This window comes from Larus michahellis, chromosome 1 (genome assembly GCF_964199755.1).
Source record: "Larus michahellis chromosome 1, bLarMic1.1, whole genome shotgun sequence".
NCBI lineage: Eukaryota > Metazoa > Chordata > Aves > Charadriiformes > Laridae > Larus > Larus michahellis.
In genome coordinates, this window is record NC_133896.1 from 60,545,796 (window position 1) to 60,573,473 (window position 27,678).

At 40.2% G+C, this 27,678-nt stretch overlaps 3 protein-coding genes across 4 annotated transcripts in view; 2 read left to right on the top strand and 1 right to left on the bottom strand.

The window, feature by feature from the left end:
• The window catches only part of ALDH1L2 (aldehyde dehydrogenase 1 family member L2), a 36,848-nt gene extending 26,739 nt beyond the window's left edge, over positions 1 to 10,109 (top strand). The window contains exons 16-23 of the mRNA XM_074581135.1: positions 242 to 329; positions 1,076 to 1,169; positions 1,420 to 1,516; positions 2,972 to 3,070; positions 3,831 to 3,996; positions 5,274 to 5,379; positions 6,535 to 6,734; positions 7,761 to 10,109. Coding sequence (XP_074437236.1) covers positions 242 to 329; positions 1,076 to 1,169; positions 1,420 to 1,516; positions 2,972 to 3,070; positions 3,831 to 3,996; positions 5,274 to 5,379; positions 6,535 to 6,734; positions 7,761 to 7,816 — 906 coding nt within the window. The 3' untranslated portion in view covers positions 7,817 to 10,109. The remainder of the gene's footprint in view (positions 1 to 241; positions 330 to 1,075; positions 1,170 to 1,419; positions 1,517 to 2,971; positions 3,071 to 3,830; positions 3,997 to 5,273; positions 5,380 to 6,534; positions 6,735 to 7,760) is intronic.
• Positions 9,635 to 14,810, bottom strand: NOPCHAP1 (NOP protein chaperone 1). The gene is made up of 4 exons (XM_074581168.1): positions 14,688 to 14,810; positions 13,352 to 13,438; positions 12,470 to 12,606; positions 9,635 to 10,281 (listed from the first exon to the last, which is right to left on the bottom strand). Exons 1-4 carry the CDS (start codon positions 14,764 to 14,766, stop codon positions 10,099 to 10,101), a joined length of 486 nt encoding a protein of 161 aa, XP_074437269.1. The 5' UTR covers positions 14,767 to 14,810; the 3' UTR covers positions 9,635 to 10,098.
• Positions 14,811 to 17,128: 2,318 nt separating this feature from the next.
• SLC41A2 (solute carrier family 41 member 2) overlaps positions 17,129 to 27,678 on the top strand; it is a 57,591-nt gene continuing 47,041 nt past the window's right edge. The window contains exons 1-2 of one of the 2 annotated variants that reach the window (XM_074581150.1): positions 17,129 to 17,249; positions 25,052 to 25,796. In XM_074581150.1, the coding sequence (XP_074437251.1) occupies positions 25,242 to 25,796 (555 nt within the window). In that variant the 5' untranslated portion in view covers positions 17,129 to 17,249; positions 25,052 to 25,241. Of the gene's footprint in view, positions 17,250 to 25,051; positions 25,797 to 27,678 lie in introns of those variants that run through there. The other variant, XR_012586291.1, reaches the window with a different exon arrangement.

Sequence of the window (27,678 nt, forward strand, 5' to 3'; positions counted from 1 at the left end):
AAAGTGCCTTGATGATACAAGGTACTGATTGGCTTCAGTTCTACCCTGCTGCTTGATCATGATCTTGAAAATTCATTTATTTTCAAGAATGAATTCTTTTCTGCAAGAAGCCATCAGTATTAATTTGATAACTGTGAGTACGAAGATGAATATTGTATCAAAATTCAGATGTATTGAATGTAAAAGATATCATCACACATTTAATTAAAATAGGAGACCTAATCTAAATGTTTCTACTTAGGTCACACCTCTGACTTCCTTGAAGTTTGCAGAACTCTCAGCTAAAGCTGGATTTCCTAAGGGCGTTATAAATATTCTGCCTGGTTCAGGTAAAACTTCAACTAACCATTTTTCTGGGAAGAGTAGGTCATGCTAAAACTGGTGAACTAGCATTTTACCTTTTTGGAGACCTATTACATAAGTGCATGTATCTTCATAGGTCGTAGGCTTGCATCTATGCCATACAGCGATTTCACATATTTCCAGAACAGAATTGGAAAAATCTGTATGTCACCTGGCTCTAGCTAGTGGTAAGAGCTGTCAGCCTACACCCTTTATAAGTTCACACAAATAGCATGAATGCTCTGGAAAAGAATGTATTACAGAGAAACATGTTTCACTTGATTGTAAAACTTCATTTTTTCTCCTAATCTTATCACCACTCAGAAGTATTTAAATGTGACTGTGAGGCCTAAAGCAAGCTGGTAAGATGCAGATTGGTCACTATAGGTCATGGTCCACACCATTTTCCTCTTTCCCCTAAGGAAGAAAAGTGATCAAGTAACTGTATGGGGCAGGTTCTGTTGCAAATCAGATTATTCCACCTATAGTGGAACATTAGGAAGGAAGTTCTTTAGTCCAGGCAGGTGGGGGAATGTGGAGACACTAATGCAATCCAAGTTAACTAATATGAGATTTTTCATAGTCATATGAATAAAGCTGTAAATACAAATAAGGATGTGATACTGTACTTCATTGACATATTGTTAGCTCTTTCTGTGTGACAGTGCTGCTGCTGCAATGGTAAAAATTGCCTATGCGCTGCCTAGTTAAACTGTTTTCCTCACCTCGATAGGTGGCTTAGTGGGACAGCACCTGTCTGAACATCCAGATGTTCGCAAAGTTGGATTCACTGGTTCAACACCAACTGGTAAACAGATCATGAAGAGGTACTCTCAGCAAAAGATGCATAAATAAACACTGCTTAACCTAGTTCTGAAGTATCTTATTATCTATAGTGTACATGTAGCAGTAATAGAAAGGCATAACTACATATGGTTGTGTACATTTATGTAGAATTTTTCTAAGCCACTACTGGAAAATAGAGGTTTGTACATTTATACAAGATACGATTCAAAGGAAATAATGAAATAAGCTCTTTAAAAGTTGGTTTTATATGATTATTTCTGTTTTTTACAGTGCAGCCACTAATCTGAAGAAAGTTTCTCTTGAGCTTGGTGGTAAATCACCGCTGATCATATTCAGTGACTGTGAACTTGACAGAGCCGTAAAAATGGTAATGTTACTTCAAAGTAAAATATATTCAAAGCCTTTGTGACATACCCTCACAGTATTACAATATTCTTCTTGACTTGCCAAAAACTGCAGTAGCCTGCATGAAACATCATGCAATCCGTTAGAAAACAGACACTCTTTCTACAGGATGTTTCTTTATGCCAGCACAATTAAACTGCTTGTGCTGCACCAAAAATGCAGGGATCAGTACTACAAGATATATACATTAGAAAATGCACACACAAAAAAGAAATATATCTGGAAGGTATTTTCACTAGCCAAGTTAACACATTAAAATTCATTTGTCAAAATCTGATACTCAAAAAAAAAAGCGCTTAAAAAATGAAAGCCTGAAGGTGAGTTAAAATATATAATGAGCTCCCTATTGCCATATAGTTCTTCTTAATTCACTATCGATCGTGATAATCCACCTTACCAAAGTTCATAAATAAGATGTGCAAATGAGAAATTCAGGGAATTTAGGGAGCTTATTTCCTGCTCAGGTAATCTGATTCATCAAAATGACAGCAGATGCAGTTTCCTTGCTAAGAAGCAAACAAAGATCTTCCACACTTACCCAAAGTACTAATTCTGTGAATTCTCTAAGCCAGCGTAAGCAGGTACTGCTACCAGGAAGAAACTATTATACACTTTCCCCATTTTTGGAGTGTCTTTTGGCAGGACAAGTGTCCGAGTGACTGCACAGTGAAGGATATGTGGAAAATAATAAAAGCTGAAGCTTCGCAGTCAGCGCGCTGCTTGGCCCCGCCACTGTTCTCAGCTGTAGAAGTGAGAGGGTGACGCAGAGGCTGGCCTGGGCTATACCTGGCATCGATGGCTTTAAATTGTTGTGAAACAATGCTTTTTTTGCCACAGTAGCACATGATCCCGGTCATACCTATTAATGCCAGGACCCTAGGCCTTTCCAGCTGCCAGAAAACTACTTTTTTAGGAATTTTATTTGTCCTGCTATTCATTCCCCCACCTCCCTACCCCCCTGAAAAACAATGGCAGATATCAGATCTTGATGAATAAAAAGGAACAATCTGAATCCACACTCTTTAAATAGGAGGCGCTCTGCAGATTAGAGTTAGGTGATGCTCACCCAGTTACATGCGACTTTTGACACACGAGGAGGGCTCAGTGGATCAGCAGCTTCGTATTCACTGGTCGTGCTGCCAGCCCTCTTCTCTGTGACGCTGCAGCAGATGTTTCTGTGGAACACTGGTGGAAATGGGAAGAGCAGTGCTGAGGAGTTCATCCTGAGCCATTTGTCCTCATGGAAGCGTGTTTGCCGGTTATAAGATTAGTCTGCTTGTTGCATTGATGATGTCCCTTTACATAAAGCGTGACATGTTGAGGGTCACAAACACAGGATGCAACCCAAGGGAACAGAATGAAAGGGAGACCGAACAAAAGGACGCATATAAATATTAATGTTTTTTTCCCTGATCAGGGTATGGGAGCAGTATATTTCAACAAAGGAGAAAACTGCATTGCAGCTGGCAGACTGTTTGTGGAAGAATCAATCCATGATGAATTTGTTAGAAAAGTGGTAAGATATTCAAAGAACAAAGTTTAAGCAGATGCTTTACTGTGGCACAAAGAGCCACCAGTTTTAAGACATTTGCATTTCTTCTAATTTTCAGTTGTTTAAATCAAATTGTTAAATTAAATATTGCTAATAGGCAATGTTGTTTCTCGGGAGCCTCTTTATAGGGTTAAAAGGAAGGCACTGAAAGGAGATATTTTCATCAGTAATGCACAGATAAGTGACATTGAACTAGATATTCTACCTTAAGTACATTGTACCTTGAGGCCATCTCCTGACTAGGAAAGTAAGATTAAGAAAATTACTGAACTTAGGTCAATGTGATTGAAGGCTGCAGTGAAGTTCAAAAAAAAAGGGATATTGGAAGTGTAGCTAGAATAATACAAAGGTCATTATTGAAACTCCAATAGTACCACACTGTACCACTGGAAAATTCATTCATCTAGCTCAAGAACAGGAAATCACTGTGATAACTCATTTACCACTATAAAAGCTAACATTTACCTGCCTATCTTAATAGCAGAAAAGAATGAATGCATGAAAACAGCATCAAAACCTTTCAGAAGTAACCAGAAATTATCAAACGTAAGACACCGTACAAAGCCTCATTTTAGAAAGGGAAGAGCTTTCCACCTTTTAAGAATCCAGCCCTTTCTTAGAGCCAAACTTCATAGTACTAACAATGAAGCATCCCAAATCGCTGATCACTTTTAACAACTGTTTGCTGTGTTATGTAACTTCATTTTAATTGGGTAACCCATAGGTGGAAGAAATAAAAAAGATGAAAATTGGTGACCCGCTTGATAGGTCTACAGATCATGGTCCACAAAATCACAAGGCACATTTGGAAAAGCTGCTGCAATATTGTGAAACTGGAGTAAAAGAAGGAGCCACTCTAGTGTATGGAGGAAGACAAGTACATAGACCAGGTAAAATAGTGTTCAAAGGTGTTTGGAACTTTTACACTTTAAATAAAAGTTGTCGTGGTTGTCTCTTCTGCGTTATGTGAAGTGGCAATATCATGGGAACAGTACCAGGTAAGCCCAAGATAACACTTGAGGACAGGACTTTCAAGTCTCATATTAAGAGAACCTGCGCAACTGAAGCATAACACGAAATTGAATCAGAATCTAATCTATACGGGAAGTCTTCTGCCGATTTATTCCTGTTGTTTGTGAGGCATTGAGGCCTTTTGTGCAACATCCTTGAACTATCAGGAGCCATAAGTGTAATTATATCCATTTAGATCAACAAAACACTGAAGATGACTGAGGAAACTGCTAGCAGAGTCTACGTAAGGTATTATTATTAGAAGACTTTTTTGCTATCTAAAGAATATGTATGCTAAGTTTAATGGGAAGGCATGAAGGCAACATTTTCTTGTGGACATCAGTCCTTTATCAATAATGAAGGAGAAACATTTGCGTCAGAGTTTCGAAACAAAATGATTGCATCCCCAAATAAAATGAAAATGGAAGTTTATAACCATATGAAATCAGTGTAACAAAGCTAGATGGGAAATCTTATGGGAAGGGGAGGTAATTACAGAAAGTCTCTGAAGCTGATTTTACCCAGTTGCACTGAAATACACTCGCTCACCAAGATGTTGGTGACCAGGATTTCTTGTGTATAACACCAGGACAGTTCTGGACTTGGCAATGGTGAACTAGTTTTTGGACAGGTTTTTACACCCTTTAGAAGTGAACAGTTGTTACGTAGAGGTCCTTTCCCTCAGAATTTTCTTTACTTCAGCATCCATAAATCTTAGGCAAAATCGCTGCTTGTTGCATGTTTTTTCTTGTTTGGAATATCCAGATTTTTATGGCTACAGTCTATCTTCTTGTTGGGTAACAGCAAAAACAGTGGCCTCTGTGACATGCTGTAACCTTGTCTTCCTGCTGTCAGAGTGCAGGGTTTTCCCCAGAGGGTTCCCCTGGGCTGTGGCATGCAGACCTTCCCGAAAGGGCAGGGAACAGCACAGGTTGTTGCTCTGATCCATACAGGCCATTCTCTTAACCTTTTTTCTGCTGTTTCGCTGGTGCTTACGTGCATCTCCATCCGTACTTCATTCATATCAATCTTGGTATTTTCTGTTTTCAAGTCGCAACTTACCTATGACCTCAAAGTATGGGAAAGAGACAGCCTGGACAATACAAACCATGAAGCATCTTCGCCTTGCTTAAATGATGTTCTGTCCTCTGTTTAGGTTTCTTCATGGAACCCACTGTATTCACAGATGTTGAAGACCATATGTATATTGCCCAGGAAGAGTCCTTTGGTCCTGTGATGGTGATTTCTAAATTTAAAAATGGGTATGTTCTCCTCCGGTTACCGTTAGAAACTTTCTCATTTTCACTCTAAGTGTAGAAATGATAGTGTAAATAGTCTGATTTTGTTAAATCTTGTAAGATCAGTCTGAATTCCTGGATCCTCTTCCAAATAAATTCTGAGAAAATACCCTCTTTTTTTGTAAGGGGTATCCTGCTCCATGTTGATGTAGAACTAATGCTACTAACAGTGTGTGACAGGATGGAATGCAACCCTAAGTGCCAGTTCTTAAATAAGACTTAATATTCAGTGAAACATTTTTACTGAAGTTGATGTGGTAATTGCAACAGCTTGATCAAATTACAAAATGTGTATTTTTTCCAGTGGAATCGCTTCGTTTTTGTTTTGTCACAAAAGACCACATAGCATTGTTGTGCATTGTGTAACATTGGCACATTACTGTTGCAATTGAAAATCCCTCTGTGTATTTCGTAGACTGCCAGTTTTAATAGCTTCCATTCCAAACCATAGGAATTATTTTACGCACAAATGAGATTAAAACCCTATATGGAAACTTCATATAACTATTTCCACCAGGCGTCATTTTCTGCAGTTTGATAATGCAGTTACGAATCAGCCACACAGATAACCCTTCACATCTATAGATTTTGTATAGTGATAACGAACTGCACTGAGGTTTTTAAAGTTTTAAATTATTATGGATTTTTGAAGCTATACGGAGATGAGATGCAAATAGAAAATAGCACTCTGGACATGGCCTGAAAAGTTGTGTCTCAATAGAAGGCTGAGTTTCAGCACTTATTCTCCATTAACTTGTAAAGCAGGGCCAAAAATTTATCAAACTGATTCATAATCTGCTGCCAAGCTCTGCTTTACAAATATTTTTGTATTGCTCTAGTCCCCAAAGTTGGTCTGCGCCGTGCAACTTTTCCTTTGACACTTCTTAGTGTAAATCTGAACCACTGAAATGTAAAGTTACGAGCTTGAAGCAAACGTATGAACTTCCATAAATCTGTCGGATTGACACACAGATTAGTCCTTAATAAATTGCCTTCAAAAAAGCTAAGTGGAGAAGGAAAGAGCATGGGAAAGGGTGCTTCAATGACACTGAAGGTGGAAGGTTGCTAACACTTGTTTATTTTACCTAGTTGCAATTAAATATTTTCTTTCCCCCGTAGGGATGTCGATGGAGTGCTGCGACGGGCAAATACCACAGAATATGGCTTAGCTTCAGGAGTTTTCACAAAAGACCTAAGCAAAGCTCTCTACATCAGTGAAAAGCTAGAAGCTGGAACGGTTTTTATTAACACCTATAACAAAACTGATGTGGCAGCACCATTTGGTGGATTTAAACAGTCTGGCTTTGGGAAAGATTTAGGTAAGTTGGTTCCTTCTCTCTCATTACTCATCTGACAGTCCAAATCAATGGAAAGGCAACCTTACCCGCATACAGTGTATCTAGTAAAACAGGAGCGATGGATGCATTTCCTGTGTCTCCTACATTCCTCCAGTTACAGTAATCTAGTTCCTCTCCCATCCCTACAGTATTCCCACCTCAAATACCTCCAGTTCAGCCCTTCCTGTACATTTGCTAAATGATGCTACGGCAGGCAGAATATTCCTCTCCAACTCCTCTCAGAGCAGTCACGTTACAGCTTGACCAGAGCTGCGTACAGGCTACAAAATGCTGTCAAGCAACAAAGGAATTGGCCAAAATCTTCTTTCCTTTCCTTCAGAAAGAACTTAAGTTTCTCCTCTAAACTTGTAAGAGCATGGGAAACTTTTTAATGTATGCCTTAAAATGTCATCAAAATTTGCCAACAGCCACAGAGAAAGATGCATTAAAAAAAAACCTTTTCTTTTCCAGACCAGTTTTTAAAAAAACCGAAGTCTAATCTGTCAAAGAAACTTTACAAGTCTGGGCAGATCATGCGTTGCGGCAAAGAAAAATAAAAGAAAAAAAAAATTTTCAGTGACACAACAGATTTTTGCCTTTGGAATGTCTAGCAAGTATCGGGCATTTCCTGAAAGCAAAATGAGTAATAGTATCAGGAAAAAAAGATTACCAATTTTTACAGAGCTGCTTTCCCATACCAAAGTTCATAAATTCAACTGGGAGCCCCCAGTGGCCATCCAGGGGCTGCCACTGCTGCAGTCCCACCCAGGTGGCTGCTTGTTAAATTCCAGCCCCTTTTTCTTTCCACATTTGTTGAGTTTGGTCTCTTCTTGTCGAACCAGTTCTGTAAATCTCAGTAGGAGGGTAAATTAATTAGTTTCCATTGTTCCTTAAGGACCCAAATATTGGCTAGAGCATTTTAAATTTCTTCTTCATAATACAGTTAGTCTCTGACAACATTCTCTCATTTAGCTGCTACTCTAACTAGTGAATATTGTGCTTGTACAGGTGAAGAAGCTCTTAATGAATATCTCAGAACCAAGGCTATCACTGTGGAATATTAAAGGAACAGCTTCACTTGGAAAGTAAACTTTCGGCAGAGCTTGAATCTTAGTGACTCCAGGAAGCACTTAACACCATGCCCAGGATATGCTGTCTGCAGTGCTACCAAAAAAAACCAAAACAAAACAAAACGAAAGAAGAAACAAAACACCCTTTCCATGGATATGTTTCTATAAATCAGGTCCAAATTTTATCCTTTCTGACAGATAAAAGCATTTGGAAATTAACCTTAAGTTATTTACATTATGCAGCAGCAGTTGTTAGCACAGGTTTAGTTTATTTTTTTAAATACAACTAAAGAACGAGTTCTCACATGCCTACTTCTTACTTGTGTGAACACAACATATACATGATAATTTTAAATCCCTAGGCTTCTCTTAAAGTTGAACTAAAATATACTGATTATGCCATTTTTGCTATAAACCAGTTGAAGTTTTACAGTAGCAATTAAACATTCTGCTCTGGTGATTCTTCAGCAGTACAGAAAACCTTTGTGCCATAAGAAGTAAATCAATGCAAGAAAGTGCACTTACTATGATCTTTGTATAGTACATACAGAGTTCAACATCGGTGTTAAACTATGCATATCAAGCTAAAGTTACTGAAAATATTTTCTATCTTTTTGTTGATATGGAATGTGTGATCTGCCTGCAATTTGAAAGGTGGTTACATTAACAGATTAAAATAACTTTTTGTGTCTGTGCACATACTGTTACCACTGTTTTATACAGCATGATTATTACTCTCCATTTCATACTTTTTTTTTTTAGTCTACGGGAAAATCTCTTGTAAAATGACTGAGTTAAGATCTTGGCTTTCAAACTTTCTTTAGTTTGAAGGACATTTTCCATCGATTGAGACCTTATGTAACAAACTATGCCTACTAAGACCACTTGCTCTTCTTTGAGTGAAGCTCCACCCAAATCTTAATCTGATCTGTGGGCTGCCATTAAAAGTAGCAATCCCATTCTTGATTCCCAACCTTCCCCTTTGCTACAATATTTTGTGGTTTAGTCAGTTAATCCCAGTAAATCATGCCCCGATTCTATTTTTTGGAATCCGCATTGTGAAAGAAAGACCAGAATCCTTGTTATTTCTTACCACAAATATTATAGAAACAGGTATTAAAATTACAGCTTTAAGTATGAAATTCAAATATTCTGTAGATAATTGCAGATTTCGAGTCATGACATTAAGTTTAATATTTGAGCAAATACAATATAGAAAATTTTACTTTAATGGTGTGAAAAATACAAAGTTCCTTTAAGAAACAAACAATGACATCCAGGAGCATGACAGATACTTCTGAAATGCAAACAGATCCATGAAGTAAATACAACAGCTCAAATCATTGTATTGTATCACTCTGAGGTAAGTATGAGTGAGACATATTTTCACTGATTTTGGCTACGCAATTGTTTCAACGTAACCTAAGTACAGACCAGCTGAAAATTCACCTTTTTATTCTTCTGTCAGTGCGCAGTTAACAGTTGTTAACAAAATGGAGAGGACAGAAATGTGTCAGGGAAAGCAGGAGATGAAAAGTGTAGCTTAAAGGAATTTTAACACCAGAAAGGGAGACTTGAACATTTAAGTACTGAGGGTATATGCACTACAGCCACAAACGTTCCAGAGATGAGCTGGTAACCCACCTGTAATGATACGGAGCTCAGGGCAGGCACAGAGGGTAAGTAATCCTTTGCTGAACTCTCTCGAGTCATGGCTGTCCTTACCCATGTCCTCACCTCATCTTGAAATGACCTCAGCCACTGCTTTAGTGTTCAACAGTTATTATCATGAATGCAATGTGGACATACCTATAACGTACTTTAAAATAATGTTTAATATTGAAGACATCGTACATAACACTTTACAGGCCACGGAATATAAAAAACAAAGCTTTTTTCCTAGTTAACTCTTTCCTGCCCTTGAAGCAAAAACTTCTAGCACACTACCAAAACTTTTCTTAAAGCGAGAGAACAAGAATTTTAACTTAACTAGTTCAAGTGCCCCAGATTCTAGCTGCTTTCATAGTCTAACCTATGATGAAGTTCGTTTCCATGTTGTTTGATGAATAAAACCGTGCTTAATTATTCAGAAATCCAATCTGCCTCAGTCATGAGAGGAACCTGAATTCTCCACCATGTAAACTATAGCCTTTCACATGATCCTGAGGAATGCCACACTACGCAACAAGATAGTTTCAGGGGCCAAGTCTTCAAAGTAATAAAACATGATTTGATTTTAGTTTTGTTTTTTTTTTTTAAGTAAAATAAAAATGGATTTACTCATTCACTTCGCTGTCTAAAACTTCTATTTTGCCCTTTTCTTCCTTTTGTTTAGGAAACTTAATGTTGTCTATTGTCACTTCACCAGTTGTACAGTCATCTTCAGATTCTGAGTCATCTTCTGAAATCAGTATCTCTTCATCTGTATCAGAATCACTCAGTTCAACTACAGCCACATTCTGGACAAAAAAAACCCTTAGTTAACACATTGTACATTTCTATACCACTTCTATCATTCGAGTAAAACATAAAACAAACACATGAAACAGCCTAGAACCATAAGAAAACCACAACCACAATGAGAAAGACTTTCGGGTTCTCCTAGCATTATGACAGATATCATTCATGAACAGATTCCTAAATATTTAAATTGTAATTTATATTGCCCAAAAGCAAATATAAGGCCATTTTTATATATGCTGGTTTTGGCTGGGGTGGAGTTAATTTTCTTCATAGTAGCTAGTATGGGGCTATGTTTTAGATTTCTGCTGGAAGCAGCATTGATAACACAGGGATGCTTTTGTTATTGAGGTCTTTTCTGCTCCTCACACCACCCCCCCAGCAAGGGCTGGGGGGGCACAAGATATTGGGAGGGGACACAGGTGGGACAGCTGACCCCAACTGACCAAAGGGGTATCCCATACCATAGGATGTCACGCTCAGCATATACAGCTGGGAGGAGGAGGAGGAATGGGGGGGACGTTTGGAGTGATGGTGTTTTTTTTCCCCAAGTAACTGTTAATGCGTGATGGAGCCTGGCTTTCCTGGAGATGGCTGAACACCTGCCTGACAATGGGAAGCAGTGAATGAATTCCTTGTTTTGCTTTGCTTGCATGTGCAGCTTTTGCTTTACCTAGTGTACTGTCTTAATCTCAACCCACTTCCGACTTTTATTCTTCTGATTATCCCCCCCTATCCTGCTGGGAGGGAGTGAGCGAGCAGCTTTGTGTTTAGTTGCCGGCTGGGGTTAAACCACCACATTATATCATTATCAAAGACAGTATTGAGTCGATAGCTGAACTCAGATAGTTTAAACCAGATATTTAAACTGACGAGCAGGAGGCATCAAAACTGTCATTTTCAGTAAAGATTTCAAAAGAAATCATTTAGTGTACGAAGGGTCATGCTATATATAAACATGTGTGTTTATTTATTAATGTAGTTCATATCTTATAACCTAGTAGTGTTCATGGCACTACAACTACTGCAAAACAGCAAGTAGTTTAAACCACCACGATATTTTTTTGAAGCAAAAGTGATCATATATTTCCATATGCAGAGCCATGATTTTTGAAGCCTGTTTTTCTCTCTGAGAATATCTGTCTTAAATTGATAATCCTCACCTCAAAAACTTCCTGTATGCTGCAAAGCAAAATACAGGAATTGAGATGCAAATAAATTTCTTCAGTGATCTGCAAACTGCATTATGCTATTAATACCAAGGTCTCCTGGCTTGTTTGTTATAAAGCCAAGACACTTCTCAAACACTATCACATGCAAAACCTTTTAAAAATCCTGTCCAAGTTGCACATTCCACCTAAACATATTAAAACAATTTTCATGATCCACCTCGTTTCCTCACTATTTATTTGGAATTTTTCAGCATATACCAGCACTGGACAGCCCATTGCATGTAGGCTGGATGCAACCTATAAGAACTTTGAATCCAACCAGAGGCAAATAAATTATTCTGACAGCTCACACACACCAAACCCCTGGCTGCCTTATTTCTGCCTTTTATCTTGTGGGTCTGCAGGCCAGAAGGCACTTGTCTGGGACGTGCACATATCACATCACCTTCATATTAAAATGTTCTTATGTGAGCAAGTGGCTGCAGCACTTCAGTTAAAACGAGAAAGAAAATACTGATGTGAATGTAAATAAATAGACAAATAACAGCCATAAAGGATCACAACAAAACTAACAACTTTTCTAAAGCCAGGACCTATAGCCAGTCCTAAAGATACTCACAAAGCACAACTGAAAGCCAGTTGTTACTCTCATACTAAAGCCTTCTGTTATGCCTTACTACGTTACATTGTCCAGTTTCTGAAGCAAATTACCCATACGACATTTAAAATACAATTTGTGACTTTTGATTCAGAATTGCTGATTCAAAAGTATGTCTTATTCTGGCCTTAAACCACTTCATTCCCAGTCATTAAATTCTGCAAGTATGAAAACCAAGTAGTAAATGCTTAAACAAATAAGCATTTTTATTACACCTATGTTTTGAATTTGCAGATTGCACACTAAAATGGTAAAGATTTAGCCCTAACTATCAAATTAGCTCATTCTGAGATCAGAGAATTATTTTAATCACATTTAAATTTACTTTCTAAAATAAAAAATATAGTAAGTATTTACCATTTCTATAACTTTTTCTGTTGCGCTGTCTAGATTTTCAATATCAAACTGATGAGCTGGTGCTGTTACCATTTTTCTTCTTAGCTCATCATTGGCATGCGCCATCTGTGGTAAAAAGCTCTGTACTCGGTCCAAAACTGAAAAAGAAGTAATTATCTCACGTATATATACAAACAGATGCACATTAATTTATACATTTATACCTCAGAAATCTGAGCATTTACACAGATTCCATTTCAACTGTAATTTCCAGCTGTCTACCATATTTAAGATGTTTTAATAGAAGGATTTATTATAGTATTCCGTTTCCCAAGACATAAACAGCAAAAAGATATCGAATCTATTGGTCAGCATGTGATGCAGGAAGAAATCACTTCAATTCCATTTGGATTCTTAAAACAAAACGTGACTACTTTACAGAAAACTTGCTTGTAAATTCCATGGTTTTGTATACATATTGAGTGCCATCTTGAGAAACTTCCACATCAGCATTATCTCCAATGGAAATACAATTACGTCCTCTTTTCTTCCCCATTAAAGTATTAACTGAAGGTCTCAAAATTATGTGTAGCACAGATGCCACAGATGTCATGCTACACTAAAGAAAATTCAACATAATTATCAAAAGGGTCTCTAAAATTACGATGGTGGGAGAACAAATAAAGCACTTATCCTCTACAAACCTAACTCTGCAGAAGCAGCAGTGAAACGGTTGGTTAACCTGTGGGACGCGCAACTGCAACAGAGGACCAAGCACCAGTAGAAACAGAACACAAGAGTTCCTCCCTTTACTAATGCAAGGAAGGCACTGAAGCAAAAGTAAGTTATGTCAAAGATGTCACCTAGTACTTGACACCGTTCCAACAGCGAAGTCCTACTTACCATCACTCCTTGGCATCCTAACTGTCTGTAAAGTTGTGGCCGTCTTGCTGCTACGTTTTGAACTAATCAACAAAGTTTCTTCCAGCCCTGGAAACACACAAGTATTGGAGTGTTTACTTACGTCAACAACAAATGTCACATTTTAACTGTGAGGCTCTTTTCTTGCTGCTAGTTTTCCACCTTTCTACACGACTAAAAATGAGGATTCAATTGTCCTTGCTTCCAGGAATTCCACCCTGCTTCCCTGCAAATACCGTTTCTTGACTTCCATTTGGGGTGGTTGCCTCAGTACTTCTATAAGCAGTTGGTAGTGAATGTATAGAACGTGCTGCCACAAGAGGCTGTAAAAGCAGATGGATCAGCAGGTTCAACATAGAATTAGACAAATTCAGGGCAGCAGAGTCATAATCTGATATTACAGAAGGAACATACCCCCTAGCATCCCTACCCCTACAACTGAAGGTACTGGGCAATTACAAGAATGGGCAGCACACTGCGCTTAAACTAACAAGTTCTCTGTAATTACCGTTTCCTATTGCAGTTGTTGGGAGACAGAACACTGGGCTATATGGACCACTGGTTTGACCGTGCTGGTCACTTCTTACAGGCTCCCACTGTTTTTAAGTCCTTCGTCAAAGATTTATTTAGTGACAGCTATCGACACATGGAGAAACTACTGTCAATAACCCACAGCAAAACATACTGAGGTAACAACCAACATGTGCCAGTTACGTTGATTTAAATCCCTCCCTCACGTGCGTGACTGTGGTGCAATCAATGAAAGCAGGCCACAGACTGTGGCGGTGCTAATGACCTAAATAAGTATTTTCAAGAGTAGCATCGTAAAATCCAAATGATCTGGGGAAACTGCACAATTACACAAGTTAGTTCTTATGACTGCCAATACAGACACTGGCTCTTTACCACTAATTAAAATAAAGCTTTATTTTTTTTTTATCCTCACAGAAGCGTTGTTACGACTATCGATACTAATTTAAACTTTAGTTTTGGGGTTTCTCACCCTGTATTTACTTCGCCCAACACCAGCAGCGCCCCGGAAAACGGCAGCTCTTCAAAACACGCCAGATGTAACAAAAAGTGGGGTCCTAGCAGCCAGTTAGCCTGGAAAGCGCACACATACCCCCCCGCACTGGCAGCCCACCAGCGGGCGAGGCCGGGGGCTCACCAACCTCCCGGCCCGGGGAGGCGGCCAAGCTGGGCCCCGCCGCCTCAGTCCCAGCCGAAAGACGGGCGGGAGGCCCGGCCCGGCCCGGCTTAGAGAGCGGCGCCGCGCTTCCCGGCCGCGGGGCTCCCCCGCTCCCCGGGGGCCGCTCACCTCCTCGGCGCCCCACAGTCAGCAACTCCCGAGAGGCGGCCGGTCCGGCCGCTCCCGCCGCTCCGCGGTCCCCCGCCATGTGCCGCCCGTACCGGAAGTGGCGGCGGGTCGGCCTGCTCGCCCCGCCGCAGCGCAGCGCCCCCTGGCGGGCGGGAGGGGCAGAGCCGCCCTGTGGCTACCAACACCTCTAGCCATGTAAATCCGGTGTCGGTAATGCAGAAAGGAAAATAGTTCACGTTACAAATAAAAAAACAGCTCCACTATTTTTAAATCTTTATGAAAGGATTTGGCACGAAAGGTCCATCCCATCACTTGGGAGGCGAAGTGAGAGCACGAAACTGGGCTGTGAGCAGGGAACAATACTGGAATGCCTGCCAGCAGTTTTCTTTCAAAACCTCCCCATTTTCACTACGCAGAATTTGACAAATGCACCCGAAACTAAACTTCAGGCCCCGAAGGAACTTTAATGACCCTTTGGAAAAGAAACTTACACAACCGTCAAGCTCAGCTGGCCCCGGCCAACCTGTTATTCAAGGTTTGTTCTGCACTTTCTGTCCCTACCTGTTTATAATCTTGACAATGTGAAAACTATAAGAAGAGAACTGAATGGTCCGTAAGAGATGAGACGGGAAGTCCAAGCCACAAACGAGAAAAAGTAGCGGTCAGGTAACTTGTGTTTATATGCCCTCATTGCAAAAAACACAAGAAAAAAAATAGAAACAAACAAACAAAAACAACAAAAAAAACCCCAAACCAAAACAAACCCCCAAACCCAGATCCCAACATCTCAGAAGTAACAAATACAAAGGAGTAAGAAGCAGCAAACCTCCTGCAAGGCCTCAAGCAGGAGACTCCACTGCTGTTTTCCTGAGAGACACCAACCCGAGCAAGTGTCCTCGGCCACTCTCCCAGGCCTCTGGCGGCGCCAGGTCCATCCCACTGCATTCGCTGCCTGCTCTGCGCCTTTCTACCCAACTGTGCTCCAGAATTTCAGTTTCCCAGAAAAATCCTATTGCTAGCTTTGACGACTGAAAAATCTCAAGGACTGAGGTTTGTTTCTTTTTGCCTTGGGCCACAGAAAAATTAGTCTCTCTGCAATTGCACACAGCCCAAAATAACAGCACGTGAGTCTCAAATAATGTGTTTCACCCACGGGTATTACATGATTTCAGTGGAGGGAGGGGTACAACACTGTCAAGGAATCTGTAATAGGGAGTAAGGAAATGATTGCCCAAGATCACCAGACAAGCGATTAGAAAAGCCAGAAATAGCACCCTCAGGTGCTATTCCCAAACCTCAGGTTTATAGTCTAACCTGCTGACAGCGGAGGCAGATGCGATCTTTATCTGATTTGCAAGGCAGCCCAACCATGGATCCACACCACGCGACACGTGAGCACACTCAGGGTATGGATACTCACAGCTGCTACGAGGGTAAGGGGGCAACAGCATCCGTCGCCCAAATTCCCAATAAATTCAGGCTTGAGACAGCATTGATTGAATAGCTCTGAGGTCTGGGTTGCTTCATTCGTTTAATGCAGTATTGACTCAGAGTTCAAGCTGATGCTGTGTATTTCACTACTGTAGTGCAGATTGTTTTGGCCCAGGTCCTGCAAATACATTCTCCCCTGCTTAGAGTGTGTCTCAAAAAAAGAGTTCTGAGGATTGGTTAACCGGGCTCAGCAAGGCCTTGACTCCGTGTTTAGTTTGACGCTGGCAGCCGACTTCCAGCGAGTCACTCGCATTTAGGCGCCGGATGTTGGGCGCAGGCTCCACAGACCAGCTTGGGCAAGAACAGGAATATCCCAAATGACCCAAATACTTTAAAAAAACCGAATTTCCCAGGAAGCCATTTTTAGCCAAGCTGCAGTGAAGAACAAAAAAAACCCCGTCCCAGTAGCTCACACTCTGGAGCCAGCACAGTACTCTTGGCTCCTCGTCGCCAAGAAAGCTCCTGTGACTGGGAGCAGAGGCCTCCTCGCCGCCGGCCAGGCCAGCGCCTCGGTGGCTGGCGCCGCTCCCCGGCATTTTGTTTCCCCTCAGGCCGCCGAGCCCCCTGCCGGGCCGGTGCCGAGGGAGCGAGGCGGGGGCCCAGCTTCGGCCGCCGCCGCCGGGCGCTGCCCGCGGGGTCCCAGGCAGCGTAGCGGGAATGGGAAGCCCGCGGTTCCCCCTCAGCGCTGACGGGCGGCCGGAGCTCGCCGGGGGAGAACGCCGGGCCGGGGTGTGAGCGATGGCGGGCCCGTCCCCTCTCGCCGCGCCCCGTCCTCTCCCTTCAGTGAGCGCGGGGCGACAGTTGGCGGCGGCTCGAGCCCCCGGCGGCCGGCTCCTCCCCCGCCCGCCGCCGAGCCGGTGGCGGCGGCAGCAGCAGCGGCTGCTGCGCATCAAGGGCCACATCATCGCGGGGGCTGCCCCCCTCCCCCCCCCGCAGCCGCTTCCGCGCCTGCTCAGTGGCGGCGGCGCTCACCTAGCCCCGGAGCTGTCACCGCCGCCGGGCTGGTCCCTCCCTGCCTGCCGCAGCGATGGAGCGGGAACGCGGGCCGCCGCCGGCATCGCCCGCGCCCAGGTGAGGGGGAAGGCGCGGCCCGAGGGGGGCGGCGGCGGTGGGGTTTGGGGTATGCGGGGGGGCACCAGCCAGGGGAGAGGGGCCGGGGCGGGCCGGCGACCTGCCGCCGCGGGGGCGAGGGAGGCGGCGGGCGGGAAAGTTTCCTCACGAGTGGCGGAGCTGCCAGGCGCCGCGCCCCCCGGCCGGGGGCAATGTGTCCGCCTCACCCCAAATGCCCAAGTGCCGGGGCTGCTGGGCCGCCCGTCCGCCTCCCACGCACGGAACCGGTCCACGGCCGGCGTTCCCCCCCGGACCCGGTACTCCGGGCCCTGAGGTGGGTGGCCGCCCGCCCTCGCTGCCACCCTCTGCGCCCTCCTTAAAGCCCCATCCCGCACCCTGCAGCCCCCCCGAGGCTGGTCGCCGGCCTGCCCGGGTGTCCTGCGGCCGGCCTACCCAGGGATGCTGAAGGGGGTAGGGCCGCCCTCGCCCCGGTACCCTGTGCTCCTCGCACCCCCGCAGCTCTTTTCGTCAGGTACGCGTGATTGTGCACTGCTTCAGGTAGGCTGGACAATGAGCCCTTTCTTTGGTTTCTCTAGATCTGCCCAGCATTCCCAGTGGCCCTCGTTCCCTGGCGCTCCGCACATCCCTGTGTGCTTGCATTTCTGTTCCCACCTTTGCACCTACAGAAATGTGCCAGAACCTGCCACCACAGATGCAGGCTTCAACGTTTTGTTTAGGTTTTTTTGTTGTTTTTTTTTACAAGCGTTGTGATTAACGTGTTATGATACATTTATGCTCTTTCCATACTTTTCTGCCAAAAAAATAGGAGCTTTTTGTGACTTACTCTACTTTCTACTCTGTCATTAGTTGTCAAGTAAGTTCAAGTTGTAGCTTGTCTTTTTCTTTAATTTCAGTGAATGTTATAATTTGCCTGCCCCACTGTCCAGTTGTGTGTCTTCTTCACTCACATTTGATCCTAGATTATAGACCACACTACATTAGCCCAGCACTGGCAAATGGAACATATAAAATTAAATAATATTTTAGTCTTAGCGTCAGGAACAAAACATAAATACCTGAAAAAAGTCTGCTCATATGTCTTTTCTAGACAGAATCCTAGCAGGCTTTGGTAGACATCCTAAGTTATCCTCACTACCAGTTCAGCAATGCTGATAAAAGGATGAGAGCAAGTGGGAAGACCTGTTTTGGGAGCATTCCCTATGTATACTGCCTTAAAGAGATTGTGAAACTGGAGCAATAAATATTGCAGTGTGACTGGTAGACACTTCATAAGGAAAAGTAAGTGTATCATTTTCTTTTCAAATAGCTTAGGGTGTTATCCACAAAAAACAATGTGAAGTCTGTATCCTAGTGCCTGAGTTAATAAGCAATTCATCCCTCCTTGGTGATGACAGTAGAAACCTGTTATCAGGACCTCAAATAGTACAGTTATGACTCGTCCTGGTTAAGTACCTCTTGGTTCCTTAATCTATAGCACTGCATTATCTCTTATATTTCAAACTTTCCCACCAGCTTTTGATGGTCTGGATGTGATTTGCCTGGTATTTTTCATGTTGATATTCTGTTTGGGTGATTTTACAACCTGACCACATTTCACAGCCTTGCTACCTTGTTTCTGGCTCCGTTTTGGTCTCTTCTGATTGAGTTGCCTTAAAAGTGTAGAGGCAAACCAAATCTTTTTCTGACAGCTGGCTTTCTCTTCCTTGAGGCCAAAATCGAAAGCTACCACGTTCAGGAAGTGGAATGCAGCAATCTCAAACTTGTCTGAAAACTGAGCCTGAGGCTGGCAGCTCTTTTAGTGTCTTATATTCAAAAAGGCATCTGGTGGTTCTTTAATCTGTTTTTTCCTCTCATTATTTTTTCTTTTGTTTCTTTTGCTATTGATTTAACCTACAGCTGCCATACAATAAACACCATGTTATCCAGTTTACTGCATAATATCTAAGAAATGGTATATAATGCTCACATATATATCTGCTTTGCATGCATCATTTGTTAATTTTCAGCATGTTTTCCAGTCTTTAATACCAAACATTAAGTATCTGGCATAAATAATCTTAGCCTAGTGCAGCACCATGGGTTCCGGATTCTACAAAATGGTTAATGATAATACAGTCTGTTTGTTTACTCTCTATATGTGCTAAGGTAGTATGATGTAGCTTTCACTTTACGCTGATATATTCACTAGGATACAAAGATGTAAATAAGTAACCACAGGTGTGATACGAGTGTGAGTGAGATTATGGGAACTTCTACGTATGCAGGAAACAATAGTGGAGAAGAGGCCGTGCAGATCGCTTTATCACCTGTGTAAATATTATTCTGAACTTTAAAAAGTCCTCCCAAACCTCACATTTCAAACTTCATGGAATCTCAGAATTGTTGAGATTGGAAGGGATCTCTGGAAATGGTCTAGTCAACCACCTCTGCTCAGTCTAGGGTCAAGTATAGCATGTTGCTTAGGGCCACATCCAGTTGGGTTTCATCACCAAGGATGAAGAGTCCATAACCTGTTTGGACCAGTGTTCAACCACCCTCATGGTATAACAAAGCTTTTTCTTATATTTAAATGGAATTTCCTGTGTTTCAATTTGTGCCCAGTACCTCTCATCTGCTCACTGAAAAGAGTGTGGCTTTGTCTTTGAAGCCAGAAAGGAATCCAGCTTCATCTTTGCTTATTATGGCAAAATATTAAAGCTCAGTTTTCATTAATGTTTCATATTACTTTCCTGAATAACCCTTTCTGAGGCTCATTCTTGTACTGGGAGGTGTTTCTCAGGCAGGCATGTTTAAGCTATTGTGTTTCATTGTAGGCTACTTAGAAGCCGAATGCAGAGGTTATTCTTCCTTTAAAAGATTACCTGTAAAAATGTTTGCAGCTTTTAGGAAAAATGGCGTTTGACTATGGTGTGATTAGGCTTCGATCCTGTGAAAGCTCTCAGTATTATTAGATAAGTGTTATCTTTTGGTTTTGTTAGCAAAACTCTGAAAGAAATTAATTTTCCTAGACTTAGACTTTGATAAATATTTGGTTTAGCCTGTTGTAATGTTGACTCTGCATAAGTTTCATACTCGATAGTTCACCACTCTTCCCCCTTCCCCCTTTTTTGGAGGTACTTAAAAAAGCATGATGATTTAATTCCTAATTGTTTTCATTCTTTAAATAAATTATTCGCAGTCTAATCACTAAATGATCAAATTTAGCTGTAGAATCCAGTCCCTTAATCCTGCTAGTGCTGGATGTTCTTTAAACCTTAGGAAAGCATGGAAGAAGCATCTCCTTCCCGTGCTCTTGAGCACTGACTGATGAGTATGTCCAAAGCAATGTTGAAAATTCATTTGGGTAGTAATAATAAAGAGCATTCTTGCTGTCTCTTCCTGAACAGTTACATTTTCCTTGTCATCTTCATCTTCCTCAGATGAATCAAGACCAATCAAGCCAATCAAAGGTGCAGGATGAAAAAATGTGATAATGATCACGTGTACAGTTTCATAACTGAAGTATCGAGATTTTTCTAAAACAGCTATCCATTTCCGAAACTCAGCATCTCCTCCAGGTCATGGTCCTGTGTATTTTCCACATCATCTGTTTTTGCCTGTCTATTTTCCACATTGTATATACTGTGTCTGTGTATATTTTTTAAATTGCTGTATGCATCGATCGTACTAATTCTTGTGGGGAAAATTGGTTTGTTATCCATTGGACTGCTGAGTGTCTCACTTTTCAGGAACATGTCTTCAGCAAACAGCAGGGTATGGCTGTATTTCCTATTTTGTGTGTTTGCAGGACTGTTTGTTTATTTGTTATTGTTATTATTTGTTTATGCTTGTGTATGTTTGCAGGACTGAGAGAGGTGAATAATACACAGTAATTGTTATGTGTTATAAAATGTATGAAGGAAGAGAAGAAACTATTAAAAGTAGATACTTAGGAAACAATGAAGTGGAAATTATTATATTCATAGTCTGGACATAGCTCATTATTTTGCTTGTAGGGATAAAGACAAGGTGTCCTTTCATTTCATATATAACATGCCAGGTATGATAAATTTGAGGCTGCTTCCTGTCTTCTCAAAGGATCTTTGTCACTCTCTTTTCCTTTTTTTAATACTTCACCTTTCTTTGTAACCTTCTGATTATGTGGCAAGAAATCAAATTCACTTATCTCCTCTTCATACAGAAACGGGGGGTAGGATTTTTGAGATTTTTACCACCTTTTCCTTATATGAGTTATGCTCCTAGAGCTTGCTTCTTTAGCTGGCTATGGCTTTTCTAGACAACACAATAAAATTGGCATTGTTCTTGTCAATAATAAAACTTCTTAGGGAGTTCTTGTCCTTGAGATCACACTGCTCCTTAGACCGTTTGCTGCATTTCATAGGTACAAAAAAAATCCTAAAAGTACAGCAATATTAGCATCCCCTAACTCAGGATAAAATTATTGCATCAGATGACATTTGGAAAATTATCCTTGTTGGAACAGGTTTTTATAAATTAATAGTTATATTCAGAAGGCTTCATAGTTATCTTCTCTCGGTATGCTCTGAGGAAGTAATTACTCTTCACTGTATAGTATATTTTCAGTTTGTCTTCTTAAATTCTTTCTTTTCAGCATTTATTATTAGCTCACTTTTTGTCATTCCAAGTCTTTTTGGTAGGAAAAACATAAATTATTCTCATCCAAATTGCTTTGTACTATTTCAACTGTTAGCCGTCCATGCCAACCTTTTCCTCTGTTTGTAACCTGCTAGTTGACCAAGTAATTTTTCTGTTCCTCTCTTTTTTTCTTTTAAGTGCTATTTCTATTTGTTAACACTTTCTCATATTAAATGAAATCACAATCTTCCCAAAAGATTTGGTTCTTAAAAAAAAAAAAGATAGTAAAACCTTAAAAGGAAAAAATTCCGTATGTTAGAAAAATATGGATAATTAACCCAAATATTTTTGGCCAGAGTTCCAGACCAATGAATAATTTCTGTGAGTCACTGGTCTAGCACTCTAGTGATGTGACTGGGGGACATATTGGAAAAAACACAATGAGAGCCAGGCTCTGCCTTGTTAAAGCTGTGGGGAAATTTTCTCAATGTATTTCCCCATGAGTGAAATAAAATCCTTCATTTGTTACTCCTCCACCTCTCCTCAAAAAAAATACCACCACCCCCCAAAAAACCCCAGTGAGATAGCTGCAGGTCTAAGTGCGTGTCTTTCATCACAGACATTTTTACGTCTTAATGCTACATCCCATTCTTGAATTCTATCATAAAGTTTCTCTAATCTAGATGTTTCGTGTGACCAGCTGAAACTCAGGTGGCTAAAGCAATCCAAAGCTTTTCCCCCTGCAAGCTTCCTAAGTAGTGTGCCACTTCCCATCATCATAAATCAGTTGGCAACCTTCAGCACCGTAGGCTATACCCTTCACGAAATTTTAATTTTCCTCAACTTCCATGAACTTCTTTTCTCTTGTATTCCTCTTAATCCTTCTATAAAGCTCTTTGCTGTTGTCATGAAAGTTGATAATAGTTTGCTAGTTTACATCTGCTTCTGCTTGTCTCTTTTTTTTATGCACGGTTTCTTTTCTTTTACTTAGATAATGCTGCCTTTGGGCCAGGAAGAAACAAAATTACCTCTTCTAGTTCTGTCTTTCTGTAGCACTTAACAGAGCACCATTTTGGCCTGTGGTTAGAGCTCCTCTGGAGAGCAGCAAAAGTTGTTTTGTTCTCCTAATTAAAATGTGTGGAAACCAGAATTGAGGCCTAGGAGGTTTTGCGCGCTTGTGCTAAAAGGTTCAACATAGCACAATCTGCTACAGAGCAGCAAAAGATACTGCAGGAATCTTGGTTGCTTAAATTCCTCTGTTGGTCTTGTGGAAAAAAGATTTCTTTTTCTTGTAAAACTTGACTTCTGTCTAAATCAAGTGATAAACTCCACTGTCATTTTTTAAATATTTGTTTCTTGGTCAGAGCTCCACTGGATAAAGCCATTGACAGAGGGAAAATCTTCATGTTATGTCTGAGTAGTCTCTTCACTCGCAAAAACAAAATAAGTAATTCTGTGACCAGTGGGACTTTTGAAGTGGACTTGCTGTGGCTCTATATGAGTGAATTATCCTGACTAATGTTGGAATGTGCCTTACAGCAAGGGCACACATTTGGATCTCTTATAAGGCTGTTAGTTAATAAAAGCTTTCACATCTCTACTCGCTGTCAAATCTATCTGAAATTGCTCCAGAAATATTGGACGACTTAAAAATGTTGAAACAGAGGAAGGGAAAGCGTAGGGATCATAACATATGATCTTTAAGAGCCCTATTTTCTTAGGAAACATGGATTAAAAATCCTCCAACTCTAAACTATTTTTATTTCCTGCAGTCTGTAAAAATATGTTTTCACAGCTTTGCAGAGATACAGTGTCTTGAGCTTGTGGAATTGTGTTATCCCACATCGTGCTGGTGTGGTCTGCCTGACCTTTGTTTCTTTGTTTATGCCAATCATTTACTTGTATTCATGGAGACTAGGAATAAACACCAAAGTCAACAAAGCTTCAAGTCAAATTAAGACTGTTCTTTTAGTATATTGCTGTAACTATTATTACAACATGAAAATTGAAGAAGAGGAAGTTAAAGTGGCTTCTGATGGAGGAAATGTCAAATGACTTGGGACTGCCGATATATCATTGTTTAATTTTCTGCCCTGATGGAAATTTCGAAGTAGAAATAAATGCGCATTAAATCACATTAAACGTGAAAGATATATTGTATTTGTATAATTTGCAGAAAGCAAAACAAACCACATCAAGTGTTACTATTGATCAAATGATTACGTTTTAGTGGTTACTAGGCATCAGAATAACCTGTCTTTCAGGAAATATCTGCAACCTACACCCCATGCAAAATTAAATTAAAATCAGATTTTTAGTATCTTTGGTTTAATTATCCTAACTCCTAACATTTTTTCTAGTTTTAATTACATTTTAATGTGCCATGTTCATAAATATAGTACTGCAGGTTTATTTTAAAATTAGATGAATTTAAACTATTTTAGACTAATTGGTCTGAATTTCATTACTGTCTCCTTTTCTTGATATTGTAGTATTTCATGAAAATATGTACAGTTTTAGTATGTATATAGTAGCTCTTTATATTTAACATAATTTGTATGCTTGGTTCAGAGAAAATTCTGTTACTATGATTTTAAATTAGCTTGCTTTTGAATTATATATATCAATATCTGTTTGGCATCTTTTTATGGGGGTGGAGGGCAGTCAACACATAAGGCCTTTGCCACCCAGAATATTGCTTTGAGCTTACCACCTCTGATAGCATTTGGAAAGTTCAGGGTTTTTTTCCTGATTTTTTTCCATGCTCCTTGCCATTAGCATAGAGTGGAGGAACAACAGTGCATCATGTGGGTTCCATTTGTCCATAACCTTCCAAAAACACATTTCTCTAGGGACTTACTGCTTTCAAGGCCTCTGGAATTCTGGGGCTACACACAGTATCTGCCTGAAGACTTTGACTTCCTGGGCTTCAAAAAGGCAAAAGCTAAGCTGTCACTGGTTCTCTTACAGGCCACCTTGCTGCCTCTTTCTTTCACTGGAAAGTACACTGGTTTGTGAAAGTTCCTCACCTACCAACTCTCCCTTTTTACCTCCTAATTTCTGTCAACTTAGGTAATTGAATGTTGGAGAAGATTGGCGTTTCTATGAATACTTGCTTTGCAAAGATACAGATACTGGGTGATCTGAAAATTCTATAGAGTTAAAATATTTTAAAGCTTGAATATATATGTTTTTCTTTTTTGCAGATCCAGTCTTGCATACAGAATTGTTGAAGATCTGCGGTCAATGAAAAAACATTTTTGCATGCAAAAAAGGATCATTTTGGTTTATTTGTTTTAAAATCATCAAGTGTGGGGCTTTGATGACTCATCTACAAGATTTCTTCACTGACGTCTGAAGAACAAAGTGCTTTTCAACCTATACTTCCGTAGCACTATGACTAACTGTAAAGGCAGATCTACTATCTCCAAAACAAATAGCAAAGTTCATGACAGAGAAGGTTTTGTGAACTGGACCATAAATCTTAATACGATTCAATCTGATAAGTTTTTGAGACTGCTTTTGAGTATGGTTCCTGTTGTTTACCAAATAAACCAGGATGAAAGACACAAAAAAGTTAATGGCGTCTGGCAAGAGGGATTACAACCAGCAGGACACAATTTTAATGTTAGGTCTGAACAACACACAGAGTACCATCACTTCTCAGAACCAAGTTTTCATGGTAGCAATGGACACAGCTCATCTAGCTGTAGCCCTAAATATGATGATTTTACCAGTTATAATTACTGTGATGGAACGGACGCTTCAGAAACAGATGCCATGTTGCAGGAAGACAATTTATCTAGTGACAGTAATGAAGATATCATTGTGGAAGGAAGTAGAAAACAACCCAAAGAGTCTAGTAGTATCATGGCGTTACAGATACTCGTACCTTTTTTGCTAGCAGGATTTGGAACTGTTTCTGCTGGCATGGTTTTGGATATTGTACAGGTTGGTATTTGCTTTGAAAGATGTCTTTTTTAACAGGTAGTCTGTGGGGTTTATAATTCTAACATGTGATATTGTAGATGTTTACAATATTGAGGAGTAAATTAGGTCTGTGTATGGTTGTGCTACTATATACTCCTTTTCCCCAAATATCTTCTTTAATACTTCCAATTTTTAATTTGGAGTCATTCAAGTCTTGGTAAACGTTGTCACTTAGCCACAGGGAGCTGGTGAATAAAACGCTTACCTTCTGCTTTAACTAAGGATAGAAATATAGAAATGGTTAAAAATTCTGTTGACACTAATAAATGTATGCATAGTCAAGTAGGAGTTGTAATTAACCATAATGCTGAAATACATAGGAGTCTAAAAAGATCAGAAGATTTTATAGCATTATCTCATCTCCTTGTGTACTTCAAGTCTATGCAATTTCTGACTTAGTGTGTAATTTAGTGCATGATAATTCACATGGTATATGAAAATGTGCACTACATTCATATGGTATATGAAATTAATATGAAGCAATTTAGAGCTTTTTTGAATATTCATGTGTATATGACTTTTTTATATAAGATTAAGTATACTGAACACTCAGAATTACAAACATCAGTGACACGAACAGGGCTGCAAAGTCACATCCACCTTAAAATATAATTGTAGTAAGTCCAGAGAAGCCCGATTATCTTGGCTTGTGGTAGCAGATTTAACTGATGATAGTTATTCAGGACTAAGATAAAATAAACTTTCTCTGAATTTTAAGACTTAAGTTTAATAATATTTTGTAAACCTGTTTTGGAGTATTATATCACCAAGATCCTACTGATACGGAACATTTTTAGGACTGGTTCTATCTTAACACAGTTGTAGATGTCAGCAGCATTTCAGTGGAGTTAAAAGTAATGGTTGCCTATGAAATAACTCTGTGTGCAGTGATATTTGAAGAAAATTCTGGAGAAAGTAACAGTTAAGAATGGTTTATTTGACTGGCTAATATTCTTGCCCTCTCTTTGCCTTTTCAAGACTATACTTACTTTTATTTCCTACCTAATTTCTGCTTTTTTAGAAACAGAAATTTCGTATAAATACAAACCTCATGGATTCTCTCTTCCTGTATGAGTAGATTCACAAAAAATTATTCAAAAATATGAAATAACCACAATATCCAAACTTAAAGACAGTAGAGAAATTAATCTGGGGTTTTTTTCCCTTTTGTTTTGGTTTGTTTCATTCAGCTTTAGGGTTTTCTTTAGCTACACTTAAGGGTTTACAAAGTTAATTTAAAGAGGAGTTAGAGGTGACCATCTTTGTCACTCAAAATTTTAGGAGTTTAAAGGAAGCTTGGACTTCAATCAATTGCAATGAAAAGTCACTTTTATACGTCACGAAAAAGGAAAATAAAAATTGACATGCAAACTTTACTACGTCATTGCACTGTTTTACACCAATCTTTTGCTTTGTTCATTTGCATCTTAGCAGTTTAGTCTTTGGACAGATGCTTTGTTTTTATGCTGTTAATATATGATTTACTTCATGACGCAGCATAATGATTAGCCAAAAGAGGCAGTTGTGCCTACTGCCACTACTGACTTCCAACCAAATGTTTCACCTTGCCTTCCTGCCCTTAAGAGAATTTAAGTGTTCGTATAGCTGGTTTTTGAGATGCACTGAGATATATCTTGATTTTTCATTCTATATTGCTTTTAATCTTGATTGGTTTCCCAGTCCAGCTCACCATGAATGAGAGATGTAACACAAAGGCAAAAATAAATAGCTATTGTCAGTACTACCTTTTTTCACCTTAAACTAAGCATTATTCTGTGATGTCAGTAAAGCAGGATTTTGAAATGTGACAGAATATGTTTTGAAAATGAAAATTTGAAGACAG

Coding starts and splice junctions, on each gene's coding strand:
- NOPCHAP1 (XM_074581168.1), bottom strand. CDS start 14,766: ATGGCGGGGGACCGCGGAGCGGCGGGAGCGGCCGGACCGGCCGCCTCT. Junction 13,439..14,687: donor GACTGTGGGGCGCCGAGGAG/GTGAGCGGCCCC, acceptor GTGTGTTTCCAG/GGCTGGAAGAAACTTTGTTG. Junction 12,607..13,351: donor TAGGATGCCAAGGAGTGATG/GTAAGTAGGACT, acceptor CTTCTTTTTCAG/TTTTGGACCGAGTACAGAGC.